Below are 23,823 nucleotides of genomic sequence, written 5' to 3' on the forward strand. Positions count from 1 at the left end.
TCCACCCATCCATCTATCCATCCATCCATCCATCCATCCATCCATCCAATGTCTATTGAGCACCTGCCATGTGCCAGGCACTGGGGAAGCCATGGTTGACCTGCCCTCATTGGCTGTCTAGTGGCTCAGAAAGAGTTCAGGGGTTTTGTTGATGCTGTGTGAGTTGCTCTGATGTCTTTAGAACATGAAGAGCTCCAAAGGGCTCATTTTAGGAGAAACTCCATCAGGCACCTAAGCCTCCCTTCAGTGCTCCAGATGAGTAGCAATCCTTGAGCCCAGATGGATCTCAGATTCAGAGGTGAGCTTTAAATCCCCATTTGGACAAACTCCATACATGCAGAATCAAGGTAGCCCCCCAATGACAAGGAGAGGGGGAATTGGAACGACACGTATCCTCTGGGTTGTACCCCTGGTGTCTGCTCCACAGTGCAGGGCGGGTGTTCCTCGAGGGCTGTTGATCCTTCTCCCCTGAGAGGCATCAGCCCTTGTGCAGAGTAGAGGGTGCAGCTGTTGTACCTGGCTGCCCTGCTCTTAGGAGTTTGCAGGTGTGTGAGCTGTACCTGCATGGTTTGTCATGCTCAGAATCCCATTCAGAGCTGTGTTCTGTGGTCTGGTCCGCATAAAATACAGGAGCGAGATCAAGAGAAAGGGAAGTAAATCTCTCTTGGGGTTGTGAGTTCAAGCCTTCTGAGTATGACCCTTTCAGACTCCCTGTATTTCTTCCCTGCTCTGGTGGCTCTTACAGTGATTTAAAGCCGTGATTTAGGCATCTCGTATGCAGCTTGCAAAACAGACTCCAGGAAAACTATACCTGTTGCAGCTGATGGTCACAAAAGCCAGCCAAGTACACAGTGTGCTGGAGCTGACTGGCTGCAGCGGGAGAGCCCTGGTCTACCTGCAGCCAGTCGTCAGAAGCCTGTCGGAGCCAAGGTGGTGATTCAGAGGCTGTTGATAGGCAAGCCCTGTTTACTTTGTCATTAGTGGCCACAGGTGGGGCTTCCTTCCTGCATACAGCTTCACCTTGACATTTTTATCTCTGAAGTTTCTTTGCCTACTTAAATATCTTCCTTCTTTTGTGTTCCTTGAGGTCTTGGTGTTACCAGCAGTTTAGTTTTTCAGTGACTGCCAGAGAGACTCTGGCCATCAGTGTGACCAGACTGTGGGATGTGCTGGGTGTGGTTCAGGTGCCTCTGGCTGGTAGAGTAGGGAAGCCGGGCCTTTTTGACCCTTTCATCATTATAAAATGTTTCTCTTTATCTCTGGTAACATTCCTTGCTCTGAAGTCTACTTTTTCTAATACTAACATGTTGTTGTTGTTATGTGCTGTGGAGTCGTTTCCGACTCATAGCGACCCTGTACAGGGTTTCTGAGGCTGGAAATCTTTACGGGAGCAGAAAGCCTTATAGTTCTCCCGTGGAACAGCTGGTAGTTTCGAACTGCTGACCTTGAGGTTCACAGCCAATTCATAACCATATAGATCCCTGCATTGTTCTTTGTCTTTTTAAAATTTTTTTAATTTTTAGGTAGGGTTTGGGCTAGGGCTAGGAGTAGGGATTGGTGTAGTTTTAGGGTTACAGTTAGGTTTATTAAGTAATTATATATTTTTCTTGAGATCTACTTGATTTCCTCTAAATTGGATTGTTCTGTAACTACCCAATTGCCTCTTTTTATTTTGTAATTTGTTGTTGTTGTTGTTACAAATTGATATCTTTGGTTCCCTGTTTCCATTCTTGTAGGTTTGTTTTACTTTGTTGTTGTTATTTATGTGCTGAGTGGGTTCCAACCCACAACAGCCTTGTATAGGGTTTTGAGGCTGTAAATCTTTGCAGGAACAGATAGTTGGTGTGCTTGAACCACCGACCTTGTGATTAGTGGTTTAGTGTTTATCCTACAGAGCCCTGACATTCCCCTTGTTTAACTTTAGATAATTTGCATAATGGTTACAAGTCAGGCTGCTAACCTCAAAGCCAGCAGTTTGAAACTACCAGCCGTTCTGTGGGAGAAAGATGAGGCTTTCTGCTTCCATAAAGATTTACAGAAACCCTGTGCAGTTTCACTATGAATCAGAACTGACTCCACAGCACACCACCACTACTGCCACCATCATATCTACTTGGAGTTCTGGGTGATATTGTCATGTATGTTAGTCTCAGATTGTTGGTTCTCTGTCCAAAGAACTTCCTGTAGTATTTTTTGTAAAGTTATTGTTTTGATTTTTAAAACAAAATTCTTTCAATTTCTGTTTATTTGGAAATGTCCTGATTTTGCCATCATATTTGATGGACACTTTTGCTGGTTGGTTGTTGCTTGGCTGTTTTTTTCTTTCAGTTTTATATATGTCATCCCACTGTCTTCTTGCCTTCATGGTTTCTGCTAAGAAATCAGAACTTAGTCTTATTTGTTCTTCCTTTATATGAAACTTTCTGTTTTTCCCTAGCTGCTTTCAGAATTCTTTTTCCTTGCCTTTGGTTTTGGAGAGTTTAATTATGTTTTGGTAATTTTCTTTTGGGATCTGTCCTGCCTGGACTTAGTTCAGCTTTTGGAATACATATCTTCTCATCTTTCATGATGTTAGAGAAGTTTTCCTCCAACAACTCTTTAACAGTTTTCTGGTTTGTTTGACTTTTTTTTTGGTCTATTCCTATTCTGGAATTTTGATCACATATAAGTTACTCCTCTTGATGTCTCACATAATTCTTAGGCTTTCTTCAAATTTGTGTGTGTGTGTGTCATTGTTTTCTTATTGTGTCTATAGAAGGTTAGAATTGAGAGATTTGTCTTCAGAGTCACTAATTCAGCCTACCATTGATTCAGTTTTACTTCTTATTTTTAGCCTTTTCAACATATTATCTCTTTCTGAAATTTTTGTATTAATCTTCTGGATTTCTATTTAATGTTTTTGTATGGTTTCCAACGTGTTCAGTTATTTTATTGGTTTGTTCTTGTAGTGTTTTCCTGAAATCTTCTGAAATTTTGTCTATGTTTTTCTTGATTTTTGTCTGCAGCTTTCTTGACCATTCTCTCAATCTGTTAACGGTACATAAGCATCATGTTTTCAAATTCCATATAACGTAGTGTCAGTACCATTTCTGGTATCATGTTTTCTTACTCTGGTATTTCCTTCATTTCTTAAAGGCACTTTGCCTTGTTTCTATGTTTACGCTGAAATTGCCTCTTGTCTCCAAGACATTGTGGTGTCCTTGTATTTGTGTTTATATCTTGTGCCTCTAGGCCACTGTGTCCATCCACAGCAGGCAGAAAAGCTCAAGATGGCTGAGTCACACCAGCCTAGCCAATAGCCCACCTAGCTGTCTCCTCTCCCAGTCAGCTCTCAGTGCGTCTGCCTAGTCCACCATCTGGCCGTATTTGGGTTAAAGCCCTGGATGGAGCATTTGAGCCTTTCCACATTTATCAGAATTCCATAGGAGAGATGTGTTTGTGTCTTGCTTCTAGCTGAGAGAAGAGGAAGAGGAGAAAGGAGATGTCTGTGAGCAGCTCCCAACCCAAGAGCATACCTGCTCTGGCTTTGTTGGGAGAGCTCAGATAGTACCTGATCCTTGTGTGTGTGTGGGGGGGGGGGGGGGCGGGGAGGCACAGGGCCATGGAGTCCTGGTGTTATGCTGTAGGATAATCACTAGACTGCAAGGTCAGTTTGAACTGCAAGATTGGCAGTTCATACTCACAGTACATACTCCTTGGAAACAACAACATGGGGACCCCCAGAGCTGTGTCGCTGGCCCAAGGCAGACATACCTGAGGAGTAGGCACCTGCTGGCATTCCTACCCTGCTCCCACCCTAATCACCCTTTGAATGCCTCTTCCACTGGTGGGCTCAGTTCTTGTGTCTTGGGCCCATGCTGCTGCCCATGGAATAATCCCTGAAGCTGCTCACAGATTCGTGATGCCCAGGTCTCCATCCATCAGTGCCCGTTGCCCCTGTGCTTCTGTATCCTCCGAGAACCAGGAGGAATCATCAGAATGCCCGTCTCCTTCATAGTGAGTCCATGGCGCTGTTCCCTATTTGAGAGGTTAGTCACTACTTCATCTGCAGTTATTAGTCAGTGACAGAAGGACACATCGGAGCTCCATGCGGTGAGAAACGCCCCAGCAAAGCAAGCTAAGTGGTGATTATACTTCCAAGGCTCGGGGAGAAATTAGCCTCCCTTCCCTGGTGCACTGGGCCCTAGCAGACTGGATTCTGAGCCTGGAAACTGAGCTTGACCTTTTTCTATGGATTTTTCCAGAAATGTGTCAGCTTGTTTGTATTATTTAGTTGTTCCTTCTTTGGCCATTTTCTTAGGGACAGTGGTTTGTCTTCAATTGCTCATACATAATCTATACGTAGGCTTTTTGGTTTCTTTTTTGTCTTGAAGTGCTTTTAGTGGCTGCAAATCCTTGTTGAAGTAGGGCAGATATGAATAATAAATAAGAGAAGGAAGACATTGAAGCCTTTTAACACTGGTGACTTAGAAGCGTTTCTAGAAAGTCAAACAGTTAGCTAGTAAGTGGCAGAGACTGGGATTAATCCAGTGTTTTCAACTTCTATTTTATTGTATTGTCCTTTAGCTTCAAGGTCAGCCTCTTTCTGCAGCATTGATTTACCCTCCATTCTCTTCTTCAAATCTTTGGCCTCGAGCTTTCATTCCTACTACTGGACAGTGTCCCCTCAGTGCCCCACTTCTCACAGCTAATCCGGTTCACTCTTGTGTGTCATTCATGAAACCTCCCCTTCTTGCTCACCTTCTCATTCATCATTTAGGATGCTGTAAGTACCGATTCGATGGTACACATCTTGAGAGTAGAGTTGGCTATTTCTTTGTGCTTAATGGTTGTGAACATACTCTTTATCCAAATGACCAAGTTCAAAAAATATTTGCTGGAAGCTTAAATGGAACCATTATCTTGTTTCAGACAAAACAATGATTTGCAACGGGTCTGTTATTTTGGAGATATACATACTACTACTTTCCAGCCAAAGGAGCTCTGGTAGCGTAGTGGTTATGAATTGGGCTGTGAACCGCAAGGTCGGCAGTTCAAAACTATCAGCTGCTCCATGGGAGAAAGATGAAGCTTTCTGCTCCTGTAAAGATTTACAGCCTCGGAAACCGTGTTCTGGGTCGCTATGGGTCGGAACCAACTCGACGGCACTTAACAACAACCTTCCAGCCAAGTCTGTGACCATCGAGTCATTGCCGACTTAGTGACCCTGTCGGACAGAGGAGAACTGCCCTGTCGGGTCTCCGGGGCTGTGGTCTCTCTGGAAGCAGACTGCTGCATTGCTTTCTCATGGAGTGGCTGGTGGGTTTCAGTTGCAGGCGATTTTGTTAGCTGCCAAACACTCAACCACACCCACCAGGGCTCCTTTTTTCCAAACAAAGGTAGGAATTTTTTTCTTTTCTTTTCTCACAGCATTTGGGCTATCTCATCTCCTTATCTGAACAGATTGTCTTGTTAGGTTCTCTGAATGTTGCTCCAAATGAACAAACTTGGTGAGTTAACAACAGTAGAGTTGGGTTCTTGAGGAAGGTGTGAAATTCTTCACCAAGTAGCTGCTCTACAGATGGGAGGGAATGGCTTTGTACCTCATGTGCCAGATTCATGTAGTAAGCAGGGCAAAGGGGAAGGGGAAGGAATTGTTTGCCCTGTATTTCAGAGCTGAGCTGGGCTCAAGAGCAGCATCTGTACCTGTGTTTGTTTTCCATTATTTGCTGGTGATAATGGCTGTCGCTAAGAGGGTGGACAGTTGCCAGGGCCCCTTCAGATGGTTTGTTTAATGAGCTTTCCCCGAAAGTGGTTCTCCTGGCTTCAGTGGAAATGGAACATGTCTGAAGAAGTCACAGGTAGTTGGCACCAGTAGTAGGAATGGCCAAAGATGTGAAGAAGCGGATGGAACCCAAGAAGCATGGTAACCCAATGCTGAGGAAACAGACTGACCTTGAAGTTAAAGGAAAATAAATAATTAGAAGTCGAAAACATGGGATTAATCCCTGGCTTTGCCACTTACCGGCTAGCTGTTTGACTTTGGAGAAGTACTTTGCTTTGCTGAGCCTCCATTTCCTTATCTGTAAAATGGGCATGATCTCTGCCTTGAAAAGCTGTCAGAAAGATCAACGAAAGTGCTCTGGTTGCTAAACCATTGTTGTCTTCTTCATCGTCATCATCTTTATCATCACTGCAATTACTGATGTTGTAAAGATTCGTTGGGGACCTCTCCTAACCAATGTGGTTACTCAGAGGACCCCCAGCTCTCCGGCTTAAGTGTGTGTCCATCCCCTAGAGGAAGGATCAGGAACGTTTCAGAATTCTCTGTCATTCCTGTGATATTGTAGGGGGAAGAGCCCATCGTAGAATCCCTCCTGGGGCTGGTGACACAAAAAGTGGGTTGGTCCACAGACCACAGCTCTGGTTCTCTGTCATGAGGTGACGGGACACCACAGCTCTGCGTTGGGAAGCCAGAACGAGGATTTAGAGGGCTCATTCCCTAATAATGAATACAGAACTTGGGAACCCTCGAGTCATGGTCAAGTTAGTGTAAGCACAAAAGGAAAATTTTAGGTTCTCATCACTGGGGAGTCCCGTGGTCAGCTGGCTTTTGCCTACAGGGGCTCGGCTGTCTCTTATCCTTTCTGTCAGCCCTGTTTTCCTTGTGTGGCTTCATTCTGAGGACAACTGTCTCTTTGAGGCAGAGACTGCTCTGGCTGTCCTAACTTAGCATCTCTCCTCAAACACATCTTGTCCCCCATTGAAACAAAACAAAACCAAACAAATACCCAGTAGCCTTTGAATCAGTTCCTGCTCATATATTTTAGAGCAAATCTGACCTCTTGGAAATAGATCACCTGACCTTTCTTCTAAGATACCCAGGCAGGTTCAGACTTCCAACCTTTCTGTTAATAGCCAAGGGCTTAACTGTTTGTGTCACTCAAGGCCTATGTGTCCCCTGTGTCATTGGGTTCCATGAAGTAGATTTTAAAAAAATGTTTGTAACTTTATTGTGAATTGGACTTGAAGGTTTACAGACAAGATCATCAGCTCTGCCTTCAACAAACTTCATCTCAATGATTACGAGCCCCTCCCTGCAACAACATTGATCCCACTTCCTACCTGTGACTCCTCATTTACATCGTATATTACACAAATGAGCAAGGCAACAATATTTGATGTATACTTACAAAACAAAAATATATATTCATTGAAATGTTCAAAGGGCACATTCTGCCAGCCAGCCTCCTGCTCGCAGGCACACAGCCACTGTCTCTGCTGTCTCCACATTTCTAGGTAGGATCTCACTCTCTACTTATGTTCTTCCTTCTTGATGGTCCTGGGGTCGTTCCTGAAATGAAAAACTACCTACCTCCTTACACAACTACAATTATACAGTTGTGACAGTCACAATCCTGCTAACAATTATTCACAATTGAGTCATAAAATCCTATCTTCATCATCCCCCACCCTTTCACCAGATCCCTCTGAGAAAGAGGGAAACTCTTCAGTGGGGAATTCTACCTTACCTGCCTCACTCTGCAACTAAGCACACTCATGAATGCTTGTAAACCAGCTACTCCGTGCCTTTGTAGCCCCACCCCCTTTTTGATAGCCAGTGTCTTAAATTTCTTGTCCCTATCCTGGGGTAGCACTATAGTGTAAGCACTGGACTGCAAACCACAAGGTAGGAAGTTCAAACCCACCAGCGGTTCCTTGGAATCCCTATACAGGGTTGCTATGAGTTGGAACTGACTCAGTGGCACTTAACAACAACAACATCAAGCCAGTACACTGAGGAAACAAAGTTGGTCCTTGATTTGACGAATCCTTCCATTCTGGTTGGAGTTTTGAGTCACTGCATTCATGGACAAAAGTCTAGTTTGTCAAACTGTAGCAATTTGCACTTTTTCTCAGTATTAAACATCTTAATGTCATGAAGTAGACTTTGACTCCTCTCATCTCCATGGGGCAGAGTAGAACTGCCCTTTAGGGTTTTCTAGGTTGTAACCGTTAAGGGAGCAGATCACCGAGCACGTCTTTCTCCTGAGGAGCTGTTGGGAACTGTCAACCTTTCGATTAGCAGTGAGTGCTTAACCACAACACCACCAAGCCTTCTTGTTGTTAAGTGTGGTCAAGTCAGTTCCAACTCATAGTGACCGTGTATACGGTTTCTGAGAATGACTGGTGGGTTTGAACTCCTGACCTTGCAGTTACCAGCCCAAGGCTTATCCTACAGTGCCACACCAGGGACCTCATAAAAAATAAATACTTATTGTAGTCTTCAGAAGACTTCACCAAGAGAGTAAGAAGAGAACCTACAGACTGGAAAATTTTGTTTTTTACAAAAGCACATCAGATAAGAGACTAATCTCTAAAATTCATAGAAAGTTTTTATCTGCAACAACAAAAAGATAAGCAGTCCAATTTAAAAAATAGGCAAAGGACATAACCACTTGATCAAAAATAGACACATTCAGATATCTATCACACAAAAAGATGCTTGGAATCATTAGCCATTAGAAAATAGGAAATCAAACCGACAGTGAGAAACCCTGTCATCTGATCAGAAGAAGCAAAACAGCAAAAGGTATTGTAGGAAGGTTGGAACTCTTACGCACTATTGGTGGAACTGAAAAATGGTAGTCACTGTGGGAAAGCTAGAAATAAAAATACCATATGATTCAGCAATCCCATTCTTATGGGGTTTAAAAAGTTAGTGCTTTCCAGTTGAAGGAGCAGTGCAGAAGGGGAGGCAGAGAGGACCTGGGCCCTGCAAAGAATGGGGTCCAGTGTGTGACCCCCTCAAACCCTGAATCTGATGCAATACCTGTTGTGTCTCTTAACAGAAAAGGGAGATTTCATTGCCTTGGATCTTGGTGGCTCTTCCTTTCGAATTCTCCGGGTGCAAGTGAACCACGAGAAGCATCAGAATGTTCACATGGAATCTGAGGTTTACGACACCCCTGAGAACATCATACATGGCAGTGGAAGTCAGGTGGGTCCTGTTCGCTTTGGTCAGGTCCAGCGGAGCGGGCCAGGTATAGGAGGACCCTAGGGGTACCTTCAAGGAGCCTCTGGAAGGAAATCTGTTATCCCCTGTGGGCTGAGAAGGGGCACCTGAGTAGAGGGACAGGACGACTCCGTAGAGGTGGTTGTTCCAGAAGAGACTTTCACCACCTGGTGGAGTGGGCGGTTTTACAGTGCCAAGGTGTAAGGAGGGAGACCCTATATCTCTGTTGGTTAAGTGCTGTCATTCCCTGAGGATCCTGGAGGATTAGCAGAACCCCTGGGTGAAAGCATCCCTTCCCCCAAGCCACTGGCTTCCTTGCCCAGCTTTCATGGGGTGTGGCTGTTGCAATGTCTGGCAGGAGAAAAGAGTTACAACTCCAGGGTGAATCAGAAGGCTCTTAGCTGATTTAATAGCATTGTACAAATGCTTGGCACAGACAGATGGGAGGCAGGGACCTGCTTGGGAATTCACTGCTCCTCATATACTCAGTACCTGAAGCCCACCTCCTCCAGGTGTCCATAGGAGGCTCCCAGCTCCCACCTGTCTAGGTACCATGAGAGGCGGGTCCCCAGCTCCCTAAGGACACTGTGATTAAGATAGAGCCAGCCCCTCGCCCTCAGGTTCTGGGTCAGCCTTGGCTCTGTAGTCCCGCCTCTCCTGCAGACCTTCTGGCTCCTCTGGTTTGTAGCTTGCCTCCTGTGTGTGGCCACTGCCCAGATTCCCTATTCAAAACTTGCCAAATATTTGCTTTAGGGAGGGTGTATTTCCCAAAGGCTTCATGACTTAAGTTCTTCAGAGAGGAGACCCAGGAACCTTCTCCTAACTCCATTTTGTACCTAAACTAAAATGACTGGGCCCTGGAGCAAGTCCTTGAGCCTCTTCTCTGCCTGCAAGACCAGGGGGTTCTTCCTGACCTTTAACCTGCTCCCTATGCTTTGGCTTCAACTCCTCAGATCATATCCCAATGAGTGTCAAAGGTCACCAGGACAGATGAACCACTCGATACTCAGACATAGACATTGTTGTGTCCCCTCGTCTGGTGGCCCTGCCTGTGGGTCCCCCACTCATCCCCTGTTGCTGGGCTTGGTCACTGGGCATTCCATCTGAGGTGTGTATGAAGGCTGCACTCGTGGGTCTCCTAATTGTGCCCAGTTGGCCACTTGTCGCTCCATCTGTTGGGTGCCCGGCAACCTTAGATCGTTATCATTCTGCTGTTTCCATTTGTCACTCTCTGTTCCCCATGTGCTTGGGTTCAGCCTTCTCTGCCTTCTGCCTGCATCACTGAGCCTCTCTCATTCCTGCTGCAAACATTCCCTGTGTGCTTTGGCCTGACATTAAGAGTGGGATTTGAACATTAAGGGAGTTACACGTGAGCACACACACACACACACGTGCACACTCCTTACTGAGTGCATGCCCTACCACTTCCTTCTTAATGTTGCCTTCTAGCCTTGTCTCTCCTGACCTCTGTCCCCATCTTCCCCTTTTCTCATTCCCAGGACCATTTTGTTTTCCATGTCTCTGTTTCTTCCTCTGCCTATTCCAAGAGATGGTGATGATAATAATTCAGTATTATGGCGATGATAATAATTCAGTATTATGATAGTAAATGCATAGTGTTTGTTACATGCTAGTCATTCTGTGAATTCCATCTGTAATAACTCAATCTTTGCAACAATCCCACGGGTGACTATTAGTATTATAATCATTTCCATTTTGCAGATGAAGCAAATTGAGGCTCAGATGTTAAGTCTCCAGCCCTTGTCCACACAGTTCATAAGGTTGGAGCTGGTATTTTGAATCAAGTCTGTCTGGTTCTAGCTATTACTGTTTTGGCAACATGGAACTCCTGACTGGGCTTTGTCTTTATTGCTTTGATTTTTGTTCTTTGATGGTGAGGAAATGTAAAAGTTCTGGGGAGGGAAGAAAGTCCAGGAGAATTAGGCAGAGGGTCAGAACAGATCTCTTGTTGACCTGTAGGTAGTCTGGTAAACCAGGGCCCTCACTTTACCCACAACTCAGACTCATAGATGATAAACTGTGGTAAATACTTGGGGTTGTGATTGCAGGGACTCTCATCCTCTTTAATATTTGGAAATTTCTAATCCATTTTAGACTTTTATTTTGAAAAATAGTTAAACTTACAGAAAAATTTTGAGACAGTAGCAAAGAGTTCTGTGGGTACCTTTCACCCAGATTCCCAAGTGGTTAACTATTTCCTTCCTGTATCCCTTTTGCTGTCTACCTTTTCCTCTTTCTACACACACACACACACACACACATATGCCGTCCCCTTTCCCCCAACATGGTGTTCTAGAAATTTTAATACAATTTTAAATTTCAGTAATTTCAAAATTAAAATATCACTGAATTGTTTTTGGGAGATTGAATAATAAATTTTTAAGTTTTTGTTTTAGTCACTGTCATTTTCAGCGGGAAGAACTGATTCTGTGGAAGTGGGGTCAGATTAACATTTTTTTAATAATGAACATGTCAAGAAAGAAAATATGAATGTTTTTTAGATGCTAAAAGTTTGAGTCCAGTGAGGATGGATAACGTGCTTCCCAAGTTGGCCACATGTGAGAAGGGGTCCAGGTTAGCCTAGGGTTATTGTCCTGGTTTGTAGCCTCTGGATTGTGGGTCTCTCACAGAAATGACAGTTCTTTCTCAATGGAGTACTTAATGGAGAGTAGTATTCAGTCAGGAGCCTGGAATTGGTTCCAGGCCCCGTTCATGTGGATCTGTTTCTGCAGCCAGATTCTCCCAGGTATTTCCCAACTGCTACCTGTGATAGCTTTCTTTCCCAGCCTTCTTCTAGGGCTGTAGGGATGCTGGAGGTGCCGAGGACAGATGACGTGGTGTATGCGGATGGACTTAGCATTGGATTTCTGTCTGTCTGGAATGTAGGTCGCAGGAAGCTCAGCAGGGAAGGTGGTCATGTGTCTCCTCAGCTCCGGCTGAATAATTATGACTCAGGGACAGAGGCTCCTGAACCAAAACTGAGCAAGATTTTCTTCCCCCTGGCAGGAAATTCAGACTTCAGAGCAGGTTTGGGAGCATCTGAGGCAAGATGGGGTTGGGAACAATGACTCCTGGCCCCTCTCAAGGAGACCTTGCAAGGAAGGCCAATAGACAGATGGCCTGGTCTGGAAGCACAGGCTGGGGCTGCCTCATTTGAGCCTGTGGGGTTCAGAGAAGTGCCTGCTGTGCAGATCTTGCACAAAACCAGCTGGTGTTAGGAGAACAAAGAAGATGGCGGATTGGGTGGAGGTGCAGTGAGGAGCTCCGTCAGCTACAACACAGAATACCAGAACAAGCAGGCTCAGGGGATGGTGCCAGAACTCTGAACCACATATAAAGGAATATTTAAAAGGTTGGAAGGCTTACAGCTAGGAAAATTTGTAGCAGAAGCAAGAAATCAAGTGCTTTCTAAGACACTCAGATGCTCCTGGAGCCGCCATCTTGTGCAAGACCAAGCGGGGCAAGGATCAGACCAGCCACGGACAACTGACAGAACTGTGGAGATCAAGGTGTGGACAGTCTGGTTTTTTTGTGTCTGTTCATTGGTCTCTCGCTGTCTGTACACCTCCATTCTGGTGACTAGAGGGGGTACCTGAGCGAGTGGACACCCCACCTCCACCCCCGGAGGGTTCTACTACCCATGTGCACAGATTTCCTCGAAATTTAAAGTGATAGTTTCCACTTAAAACCAAATGGCAGTGCAAATCAGCCACAGCCAGCCCTGAACGATTTCTCACTAAGAAAAAGGTCTGAATGGGGATTATGGAGTGGGACAGGTGGACTAAAAAGGAAATAGGCTGAAAATTAAATCCTGAGTTATATCACAACGACCAATAGTGGCATCTTGAAATTTCTCAGTAAGAAGAAAAAGGGAAGTCCATCTCCTGATCACATCTACCTGGAGGCAATCAGAAAGCATAAAGTATACCAAAATACAAACCTCTCTAAGTATTAAGGCTACAGATAACTCCTGAATATGCCCCCAAAACAGAAACAGATGACCATATCAGCACATGTCCAGAAACGAGATAAAGTGACTGAGGCAAATGAGCTGGAAGTAGACCTACAATCCATACTGGAAGATGGGCAGGCTTTGGAAATACCTGAGAAGGAATTCAGAAAAATGATTATAAAATGTATCAAAACATTCTACAATGGAGTTGAGAACAATAAGGAAGAAGTCAGGAAAGTACTAAAGGAACAATCAAATAAGATAGATACAGCATTGGAAAAAATTCAAAACCTACAGAAAGAGGTCCAAACGATTAATAATAGAATATCAGAAATGGGCAATACATTGAAAGAGCAAAGGAGTAGAATAGAAGATAGAAGCTAGAACTAGTGAGCTAAAATATAAATCTCTCAACACTACTAAGATAGAAGAGCAAACACAAAAAAGGATAAAAAAATCTGAAGAAGGCCCAAGATTCATGTTAGAAAACAAGAAGAGGAAAAACTTAAGAATTATTGGCATTCCAGAACAGGAAGAATCACACAAGTCCACAGAGGGAGATAGTTGAAGAGCTTTTGGAAGAAAATTTCCCTAACATCCTGAAAAGCGAGAAGATAAATATTCAAGAAGCTCAATGAACCCTAGGAAGGATAGACCCTAAAAGAAAATCACCAGGATATATAACAATCAAACTCTCCAAAATCAAAGATAAGGACAGAATCATGAAAGCAGCTAGGGAAAAGAGAAGTGTAACATACAAAGGCAAGTAAATCAGATTAAACTCTTTATTTCTCAGCAGAAACCATGCAGGCAAGAAGGCAATTGGGAGAGATATATAAAACCCTGAAAGAACAAAACTGCACCCAAGAATCCTCTACCCAGCAAAGCTGTCAATCAAATACGATGGTGTAATCAAAACATTCCAGGATTAACAGAAGCTAAGGGATTTTGCCAAAGCCAACCCTGCTATGAAAAACATCCTAAAGAAAGTTCTGTGGACTGAGAACCAACAAGAACAGACAACTACCAAGAGAATGAAGTACGTGGCAGCATCACCCTGAACTCAAAATCAACAAATGCAAGAGTCAAGAACAGAATAAATTTTTAAGAACAGAGTCAGTCTATGATCAAAACAATTACAATGTGAAAGAAGGTAAACACAGAGGAACAGAGATCCAGGTTGTGGGAAGGTTAGGTAGATTACAGGAAAAAATAGACAGTCTTAAATGGTGGGAAGAATTAGTGGAATATAAGGTAACCACAATAGTGGGATTGGGGTTGGGAGTTTAGTTCGGGTGTAGGGGAGGGCAATACAAGAAGGGGGAGGAGGTGGAAGAACAAGGTAGATAGGGGAACACTGAGACAGGTTTGTGTGGCCTAAGTGGGACAGAGGTAAATAGTGATGCATGCTCAACCTTGGAACAACAGGACTCTGTGTTACAGGGATTGAAGCATACTTTGAAGAGGGGAAATAATACTAAGATGCTTGACTGTCTTATGAATATTGGTTTCCCTTGCCTACTATTGTAAAATAGACATTTGAGTGGGCTCGAAAGGAATGTTGGGAAACATGATTACAGAAAACTTGTAAGCCCATCTTCAGCCTATAACTTATTGGAATACCTAAAAGGGGTTCTAGAACTTGCCCAGTGAAATAGGCCTCTTTTGAGGGAAGCATCCAGCTCATATGAAGTGAAGGAAGATGCACAAGAACACCCAAACTTGCACATAGTACCCAATTGACCTAGCCTCGATGACTTGATAATCAGAACTTGATTAGAGGAAGATTACAAATATATATATATATATATGTTGTTGTTGTCATGTGCCGTGGAGTCAGTTCCGACTCATAGTGACCCTGTACAGGGTTTCCGAGGCTCTAAATCCTTACGGGAGCAGAAAGCCTCATCTTTCTCCCGCGGAACAGCTGGTAGTTTTGAACTGCTGACCTTGAGATTCGCAGTGTGATTCGTAACCACAATGCTACCAGAGCTTCATATATATATATATTTTTTTTTTAAATAAAGGAAACAGGGTAAATTGCTGCAATTTGATGAACCTGACCTATACTCATGGAAGTAGTAACTCTAAAATACCAACAGAGAGGGAAGGAGACTTCACATCAAGTATCAATGCTATCCTCTGTACACAGGGTAGATAGAGACGGGCAACCTAGACATTGGCTACCTAAAATGAGGGACAATAAAGGCATGAAGTGACTGGCTTACAAGGTTTCAAGAGGGAGTTTAGCTTAAGAGTGTGGGAGGGATGAAAGTATCCCCACTGAACAGTTTTCATCTTGTCTAGATGGGTCTGGTGAAAGAGATGGGGATAAGATCGTATGATTCAATAATGAATAATTGTTATCCTGATTAATTGTGACTGTCATAATTATAAAGGTAGAAATTTTGTATCAAAAACAGGGGAGTGGTTAATCTTGCAGTCCAGAAACAGGACCCTAGGACCCTCAAGGGAGAAGAGCACAAACAGAATGTGGGACCTTATCCAGAGAAGCAGCAATGCTAGAGATGGAGACAGAGATGTGGACATGGAGAGAGGGAGCGGCTGAGGACTTTAGATTCATGGGAAGAGAGGGACTAAGAGCCAGTGGCCAGGAGGCAGACTTGCAGAATGTGCCCTTTGGAGGTGTAAATTATTGTATATGCCTAAGTGGTTTTGTTTTGTTTTAAAAAAGCTAAAGTGAATAGCTGTTAACTGATGGTACATGAAGGGGATTTTAGTCATTGTAATGAAACAAAGCATATGGTATGTTGAATGTAAAACTGATAAATCTGCTCTATAATCTTTTACTCCATCCACAATAAAAACCTTAAAAAAAAATGTATTTAGTAATATTGAAGGCCTATACTTTAAGAATTTTCAAATGATGCCCAGAGAAATTAAAGCAGATCTAAATAAATGGGAGATATGACATATTGATGGACTAGAAAACTCAGTATCATTAACATCTTTCATTATCATAAATTTCTTCACAATTAAATAATGCATACTGAATTTAAAAAACAACAACAACAAAGCAGCTGGTGTTGCCGGTTAAGGGAGATTGGCAGCAAATCCAGTGTTGTGGCAGCATTGTCAGAAAGGCCAGCATTACCTCGACTGGAGCATGCTGGTCAGAAGAACGTGGAGTTCTAAGATGGTGGAATTTTCCCACCAACTTTTTGAAACCCCTTCAGTTGCATTCATGGAGATCTACAGCTATAAAGATAAATTGGTCTTGTTAAATGCTATCGAGTTGGTTATGACCCTGTGTTGGGTGTCTGAGGAGCAACTAGCAGGATTGTAACATCAGCCTTGTAATTAGCAGTCCAGTGCTTATCCTACAGCACCACACGAGGATAAGGGAGGTTATTAATTCCCCCGAACTCTCCTCTGGTTGGGAAATTTATGGAAGGTTATCTTCAGTCCAGGATACATGATGAGGAGAGGTATTAGATCCAATAATGTTGCCTTGGAAGTGCTAAGTCTCCTGCCTTTGGTAGTATTCACGCTGAGGTTCTGGGTTAGATCAAAGGTAGCATGTTATGGAGGAGGGAAGCTTCAATTGCAACCGCATGAACAAGAGAAAGCAGGCACCCCAGAGCACGTTCTGCATATCATTTTCTTTAATATGCAGAAGAAAACAGGCAAAAAGAATGTAGGATGTTGGGCATCAGGGAAGCTCACGGTTGTCCTTGGTGGGTGGCAGGTGAAGTGGCTACAGGGGACGGGAGGGACGCGTCTGGGTCTGATGATACGGCTCTTGTCCTGTGCACCATTTACACAGATGTGAGAGTCCAGTGAGCTCCCGACTTATGATGTGTATACTTTGTGTCAATTATACTCAATAAAAAGCAAAGGTGAAAGTAGTAGTCTGTTGGTATTGTTATTGTCAACTACAAATGAGTTGGTTCCAACTCATGGAGACCCTGTATAAGGTTTCCAAGGAGTGGTTGGTAGGTTTGGACCACCGACCTTGTGGTTAGTAGGAATCCAGTGCTTATCCAGTGCCACACCAGGGCTGTGATAGTAGTCTTGTTGTTAAGTGCCCAGGAGTCAGTTCTGATTCATAGTGACCCTGTGTAGGGTTTCTGAGGAACCGCTCGTGGATTTGAACTGCTGACCTTGTGGTTAGCAGCCCAGTGCTGATCCTACAGTGCTAAGAGATGATGAAATCCCTTCAATGACTGCAGACTGTGGAATTGTCCTGTGGAGCCTCTGGAATTGACAGAGGTAGAGGCTAGAAGAGGAGCCAGCCAGATGGTCACTCCTGCCTTCTCCAATACCCCCGCCAGGGAGGAGGTGGGATATGCACCAAAGCCTGTTTGTCCCAGAGGGAGGAGTTCGTCCTGTCTTAGTTTTGAATTTTTTCAGTACCCAGATAATAAGCCCTAGAGACCACCAGTTCTATTTTAAGTATTTGAAGTACCTTCCAAGAGCTGTGGTGGTCTCAAGGCAGCCTCTTTTTGACTCTTCTTGACCATTCTAGAAAAATGGTGACTTTTCACATGGGCCGAGTTCCAGTCGTCCTTGGATAAGTCACAATTCCTGGTGTGTTTGTGTGTGTCAAAGTGGAACTGTGCTCTGTAGAGTTTTCAGTGGCTGACTTTTCTAAAGTAACTGTCTAGGCCTTTCCTGGACACCTCTGGGTGGACTTGTTGACCATTTGCCCCACACAGGGACTCCTTAGCTTGTGGAGACATGCTCTCTGCTGCATGTGTGGAGGGAATTCGTGGCTTTTTTTCCTGTAGTGTTAGTACTCATCTTTCTGTGTGATTCTCCTTTCTGCTTCCTGCAGCTTTTTGATCATGTCGCCGAGTGCTTGGGAGACTTCATGGAGAAAAAGAAAATCAAGGACAAGAAACTACCTGTAGGATTCACCTTTTCTTTCCCCTGCCGACAATCTAAAATTGACGAGGTAAGAATCTCCCGGGACTGCCAGGCCCCACTGAAGTCCCCATAGTGGGAAAATAAGGACCTTTTACTCAATGAACTGTCTTTCTCACATGCAGGGCCTCGCGTCTTAGATATTTTGAGAAGCATTTGCAGAAATGGATGTGAGAGGTTGCTTTTGTTTTATCAGTTTAGTTATACATGCATTTTTTTTTTTAATGTTTTATTGTGAATTACATGATAGTTTACATGGGGGAACTTTAGTTTTACATTCATTCCATCGTATATCATCTCATTGCCATGGTTCCAGTCCCCTCCATGCATCATCAACCACCCAAAGGGTATATCCCAGAAACCCGCCCCCTACACTTCCCCCTCCTCCCCCCAGTTTTCGGCCCACAGTTCCTTTCCCTCTCTGAGTCCAAAGTCCCCAGTGGCTTCAGCACTCTGCATCATCATCTCTGCCTCCATTTCAGGCATCTCTGTTTCTCTGGGTAGGGTCCCGCTCTCAGATCTTCTCCGTTGATGGTCCCAGAGGTCTCCGCTCCTATCCTAGAAATTTAATCACTCCCTTCCTTGTTACAAAACTTCTACCTTTGCATTTCTGACCCTCATAGTCCATCCTGATAAGCATTATTCACTACAGTATCACGAGTTACCCATCTGTATCTCCTTTCATCAGCTCCGCCTAGACAGATTGAATAGTACCTACTAGAGATTCTGCCTTCCGCCATGCTCCCTATACCCGGTTCCCTCTTGAAAGCTTGTAAGCCAGTCACTTCTTGTCTTTGTAGTCCCCCCTCTCAATTTGAGTATCCAGTTTCCAAGCTGCCCTTCTCTGTCCACTCTGTGTGTGTATACATGCAATTTTGGAGGTAACCCATGGTATTTGTGGCTTTAAATCAAGTCGGTGAGGGAGAGTAAACTAGGGGTGATGATGTGGCAGAGAGAGGTTGGAAAGCTGTTTGTTGGCGCTGCACTGTGTGGGGTTTCCCTGGATACCATCCTAGTTATAGGAACTCTGGTCAGGGCCCCAGCCCCTCAGTGCCAACCCCCACTGGCCAGTAACCCCAGCCTCAGAGAGACCCAGTTTGTCACTTGTTCCTTTATTTTTCTGATCAACAAGGATAGACTGAGGCCTATTGAGTATAGCATTGTACCCCAGGAATACCACACAAGTTGGTGCAACCTTGTACTTGTTCTATGGTGAGAGGGAAGAAAAAGTAGTGCACACGCACACACACCAGAACAACTTCTGAGTAAACTCCTGATAACAGGAAAACGATAGTTGGCATTATTGAGTGCCTACTATGTGCTGGGCATTATTCTAATATGTACTTCACAATATAATTAATGCACGTGATCTGCAAGCTCCCTCACTCTAGATACAGGAAATGGAGGCTGAGAGGGGTTAAGAACCTTGCCTCTCAGGTCACACAGCTAGGAAATACTGTTCCTGGATTTGCTCAGGGCAGTCTGGCCTCTGCTTGGCTGCAGGAAAGTAACATTTGGGTGCACGGTACCCTCCAGGTCTTCTGAAGCACTCCTGCGCCCCTTTGTCAGTAGGGCAAGAGCCCTTTAGCTGTTGACTGCTTTCATCCATGTATTTGTGCAACCACACAGAGTCAGAGCAAAGAGGGGCCTGAGAATCCCTCCAAGGCCGCATGACTTGTTAAAGGGAGATCTAGTACCAGAATCCCAGTCAGTAGTCTTCCACCTCCCAACTTGTCTAAAGTCCCCGAGGTGTTGCTGTCTCATCCCGGAGCCCCACTGCTGAAGCTACTTGGGGACAGAGTATTTCCCACGAGGCTCTGGGAAGGAGAGAAAGGAGCAAGGCTCTGAAAGGATGCAGTGAGCTTCCGCTCTCTGTTCAAGTCTGTGATCCCCCAAGGTCCCACTAGAAGGACAGGGACTCTCACTCCACACACCTAGCCACTGGCTGGAGCCCGACATGTCTTAGGAATGTTTGGGTGGTGGTAGTGGTCTGGGCCCTTGCCAGGGGAAGGCATATTTACAGTGTCTGCTGTTGAGCATTGTCACTGTGCTGGTAGGCAGGCTATCACCCAGGGGGGAAAGAACACACTTGTCCATTTAGCACAAGTTCCCAGTTTGCAGGAAGCCTCCCAGCAGACCACTAGGAATGAGTTCAGTGAGAAGAATGGAGGAAGAGACAGTGAGATGGGACTCTGTGCTGTTTTATCTGTTCAAGGAGTTGCTGTGGACTCATGGAACCTCTTTCTCTGTGCTCTGAGGGTTGCTGCACCCCCAAGAGTGTTCAGATCCAGTTCTTATCACCTGGACCACCAGGATGTCTTTCTTAAACCCTCTCACAAACTCCCTTAGCTTTGGAGAAGTAGGACATGATATTCATGCTCCTTGGACAGAGAGGTGGAGATGGCCTGGGATAAAGAGTCCTTGTGGGGCTGGCGGGGCAGTCTGTGTCACTGCCAAGTGTCATTTATCAGTATCTATTTCCTGAGTGCCCCTGGGAGGCAGCGGTGTGCAGATGTGACTGTCCTCCCAGGAGATGTAGTCTTGTGAAAGCCCCACAGGGCAGAACACTGTGTTTAGGAGAAGATCATTGTGGGCTGAGAAGGACACCTGGGGCCCTGAGCACATCTGGGAGGCTTTCTGGGCTGGACGTGCTACCTGCAGGAAGCCCTTGGTTTACCCATTCAGGGGACCTGGGCCCACTCCTCACAGCTGGCTGTGACCTTCAAGCCTGCCCAGATCTAGACAGCTGCTTTTTCTACAGAGGGACAAGTGAACCTCAGAGGAGTTAAGTGATCTGCCCTCAGGAAATGGACAGATGAGGAACTGGGACCAGGTCCCCTGATTTCGAATCCCACAAGTTCTCTGAGAGTCTGTTTCGTAGAGTAGGGAGAGTGTGTGGGAGGGGGTAGTGTGTCTAGGGGCTTTAGCTGCTGCTTGGAGAAAACCCACCGCTCCTCATCAAGACTTGCCCTTCCAGTTGCCACAGTTTTCATGTCAACAAGAACAATGCATGCTGCTGAGCAAGAGCCCCATCCCAAGCAGAGAATCCCCCCTGCTACAGCAGAGCTACTGTGCCCTTCAGAGACTAACATTCCAGGATGACTATATTCAAACTTTAAAAAGCAGAAAGTAAAATTTGTACCTCTCCATTCCTAAGGAAATAACTATTGCATGTCTGTCCTCTGGTGTTTCTCCATTAATATACAAATAAAAATGGAGCCTGTTGTACAAAGAGTGGAGTCACAAATGGGGGTTAAGTTCCAAAGTTGGTGAATGAGGCATAAATCACATATAGGCAATGTTAAACTTCCAGGACCTGACTCTTAAAGGCTCAACAGCCGTGAAGACTCCTAGCATTTTCTCTCTTGTCAGTTTGGCTCTGGCTATCTCTGTTTGGTCTGTGAGAGTTGCAAGAGCTATGAGGAAGGGTGAGTCGCTAAGAATAAGATTTCTCCTGCCCTCTTAGCTAGCTGTGCATTTGATATCTAGATCCTGAGTGACATGGCTCTACTGACTGACACTTGCTTTTTTTCTAGTGTGAGCCAGCTTTTATAGACTGGTTTTCAGTCCTTGAGAGTTCCCAATGATACGCATCTGGTCGATGGGATGGCCATGGGATGGAATCCAACTCTGTTACCCATAGTGATCTTGGACAAGCCACTTGGTGTCTCTGGGCCGTTTTTCACTGCCTTTCAGCAGCCTCTACAGGGAGGGCTGGGGCTTCTAGAGACTCCCCAGGCTTCTCCAGCATCTCTGCTCTCCTTTGCAGGCCGTCCTCATCACCTGGACAAAGAGATTCAAAGCGAGTGGAGTCGAGGGAGCAGACGTGGTGAAGCTGCTTAACAAAGCCATCAAAAAGCGTGGGGTAATTTCTCTCTGGGATTTTTGCCTGTGTCATGCAGAGGTGTGGGGAGAGGGCTGTGCTCTTAAACAGACTGAGGCACTTTCCCGGGAGTGGTAGGACAGGGGTCTGTGGTTGGAGAGTGCTGTAACCTTGACGAACTGGACAAGTGAGTGGGGAAGGGTCCACAGTCCAGAAGGACAGGGGTGACTCCACACAGAGCTCTCAGAACTGCCATCTAAAGGCAGCTGCCCAATGGAACCATTGCTTCAGGTATGTAGCCACCTCCTTTCCTCAGTGGAATGTGGGCTGTCAGGTGGTGCACCTGCTCTGGATCCAGTGGCAGAAGAGCTGACGTCCTAAGTTGGCACAGGGACCGAGGTGATTTACAGAGCAATGTGGCTCCATGCATAAAATCCACTCTGAAAAGAATTTTAAGCCAGGTAATTGAGGGAACTGTGCCAGATAACTGAGGTTTCGTGATTTTAGTTACCGCGCCTTAATCTGATTAATCGAGCACCCGTATTCATGAAGCCAGCACCACAAATGAGAGGTTCGTGAGAGCACAAATGACTGGTCCTCTCCCAGGTGTGAGAAGTTGGTGACACCCTGTTTATCTGTCCCCAGGACTACGACGCCAACATTGTGGCCGTGGTGAATGACACGGTGGGGACCATGATGACCTGCGGCTATGATGACCAGCAATGTGAAGTTGGCTTGATCATTGGTAATGTCTCCTGTGCTCACCCCTCGCTCAGCAGACATGTTCAGAAGGGGCTGCCTCCTCTGTCAGCTCTGTGTGGTTATAACTTCTGATCTTGTCTCTCTTAGGCACTGGCACCAACGCCTGCTACATGGAGGAACTGAGGTACATCGACCTGGTGGAAGGCGACGAGGGCAGGATGTGCATCAACACGGAGTGGGGGGCCTTTGGGGATGACGGGTCTCTAGAAGACATCCGGACCGAGTTTGACCGAGAGATAGACCGGGGCTCCCTCAACCCTGGAAAGCAGCTGTGAGTGTCTGACCCTGGCCTTCCAGCCATGTAGATCATGTAGGGGACACTGAAGGCGAAGATTTGGGAAATGAAGGGGCTCTCAAACCAGTGTGATGTTGTTAGTTGCTGCTGAGTTGATTCAACACGTGGTGCGCCTTGTGTGCAGAGTAGACCTGCTTCAGAGGGTGGTAGTCAAGGCTGTATTTCTTCCTAGGCACCTGTGGGTGGGTTTGAACCACCAACTCTTTGCTGGTAGTCGAGCGCTTAACTGCTTGTGCCATCCAGCCACCCCAACCAGTTGTTACTGAACCACTTAAGTTCGACTCCTGGTGATGCCATGTGTGCTGAGTACAAATGCTCGATCGGATTTTCAAGGCTGAGACTTTTCATAAGCAGACTTACGAGGCCTTTCTTTTGAGGTGCCTTTGGATGAGTTTGAACTCCCATCCTTTGATTACTGGTCAACCACTCAAATGCTTGCACCACTCAGCATTCTAGTGAGGCCCAAAAGAAAAGCCTGCCAAGTGTGCTTTATCTGTGTCTCCTTATTGGGATGACTGCACAGTTATGGAATCTACAGCTTGAAGAACACTTCCTAAAAGATGTCCTTTTTGTCTAAACTGGGACCCCATCCTTGTAAAACGCTGAGAAAAGTAAAAGCACATTAGTTAAGGTTTAAAACTGTTTTTAAATACTGTCACCTTGAATGATGCTTGTCAGGGAGGAGGCTGCATGGTATTATGGGACGTCCATTGAACAAGGAGAGTGTCCATTCATTCAGCACAGATTTCTGACCACTTATATGTGCTGAGCTCTGCACTACGTGCCTTCTCTTCCAAGCCTCCCCTGTCTAGATAGGAGGTAAGTCACTCAGGCAAATATGTGTGGTGCAGTGGAGTGCAGAAATTATGCGTCAAGGAGCAGGTCTTGGGGAGACTGGAGTGTAGTGAAGCTTCCCTGTCAAGTATAGGCAGATGAGTCAGAGATGATGGAGAACATCAGACTGCTCAGACAGCTTGCTTGGTAAAATGATATTATTCGGGCTTCTTGTTGTTGTTAGGTGCCATCGAGTCGGTACCGACTCATAGCTACCTTATGCGCAGCACAACGAAACACTGCCCGATCCTGGG

The 23,823-nt window shown here is 45.2% G+C and overlaps 1 protein-coding gene across 2 annotated transcripts in view; it reads left to right on the forward strand.

The window, feature by feature from the left end:
• HK1 (hexokinase 1) overlaps nt 1-23,823 on the forward strand; it is an 89,711-nt gene that overhangs the window by 34,809 nt on the left and 31,079 nt on the right. For both annotated transcript variants that reach the window (XM_006835845.1, XM_006835844.1), the window contains 5 exons: nt 8,832-8,980; nt 17,767-17,886; nt 21,625-21,720; nt 22,324-22,423; nt 22,528-22,711. In XM_006835845.1, the coding sequence (XP_006835908.1) occupies nt 8,832-8,980; nt 17,767-17,886; nt 21,625-21,720; nt 22,324-22,423; nt 22,528-22,711 (649 nt within the window). The remainder of the gene's footprint in view (nt 1-8,831; nt 8,981-17,766; nt 17,887-21,624; nt 21,721-22,323; nt 22,424-22,527; nt 22,712-23,823) is intronic.

The sequence above is a fragment of the Chrysochloris asiatica genome, unplaced genomic scaffold (genome assembly GCF_000296735.1).
Source record: "Chrysochloris asiatica unplaced genomic scaffold, ChrAsi1.0 scaffold00020, whole genome shotgun sequence".
Taxonomy (NCBI): Eukaryota; Metazoa; Chordata; class Mammalia; order Afrosoricida; family Chrysochloridae; genus Chrysochloris; species Chrysochloris asiatica.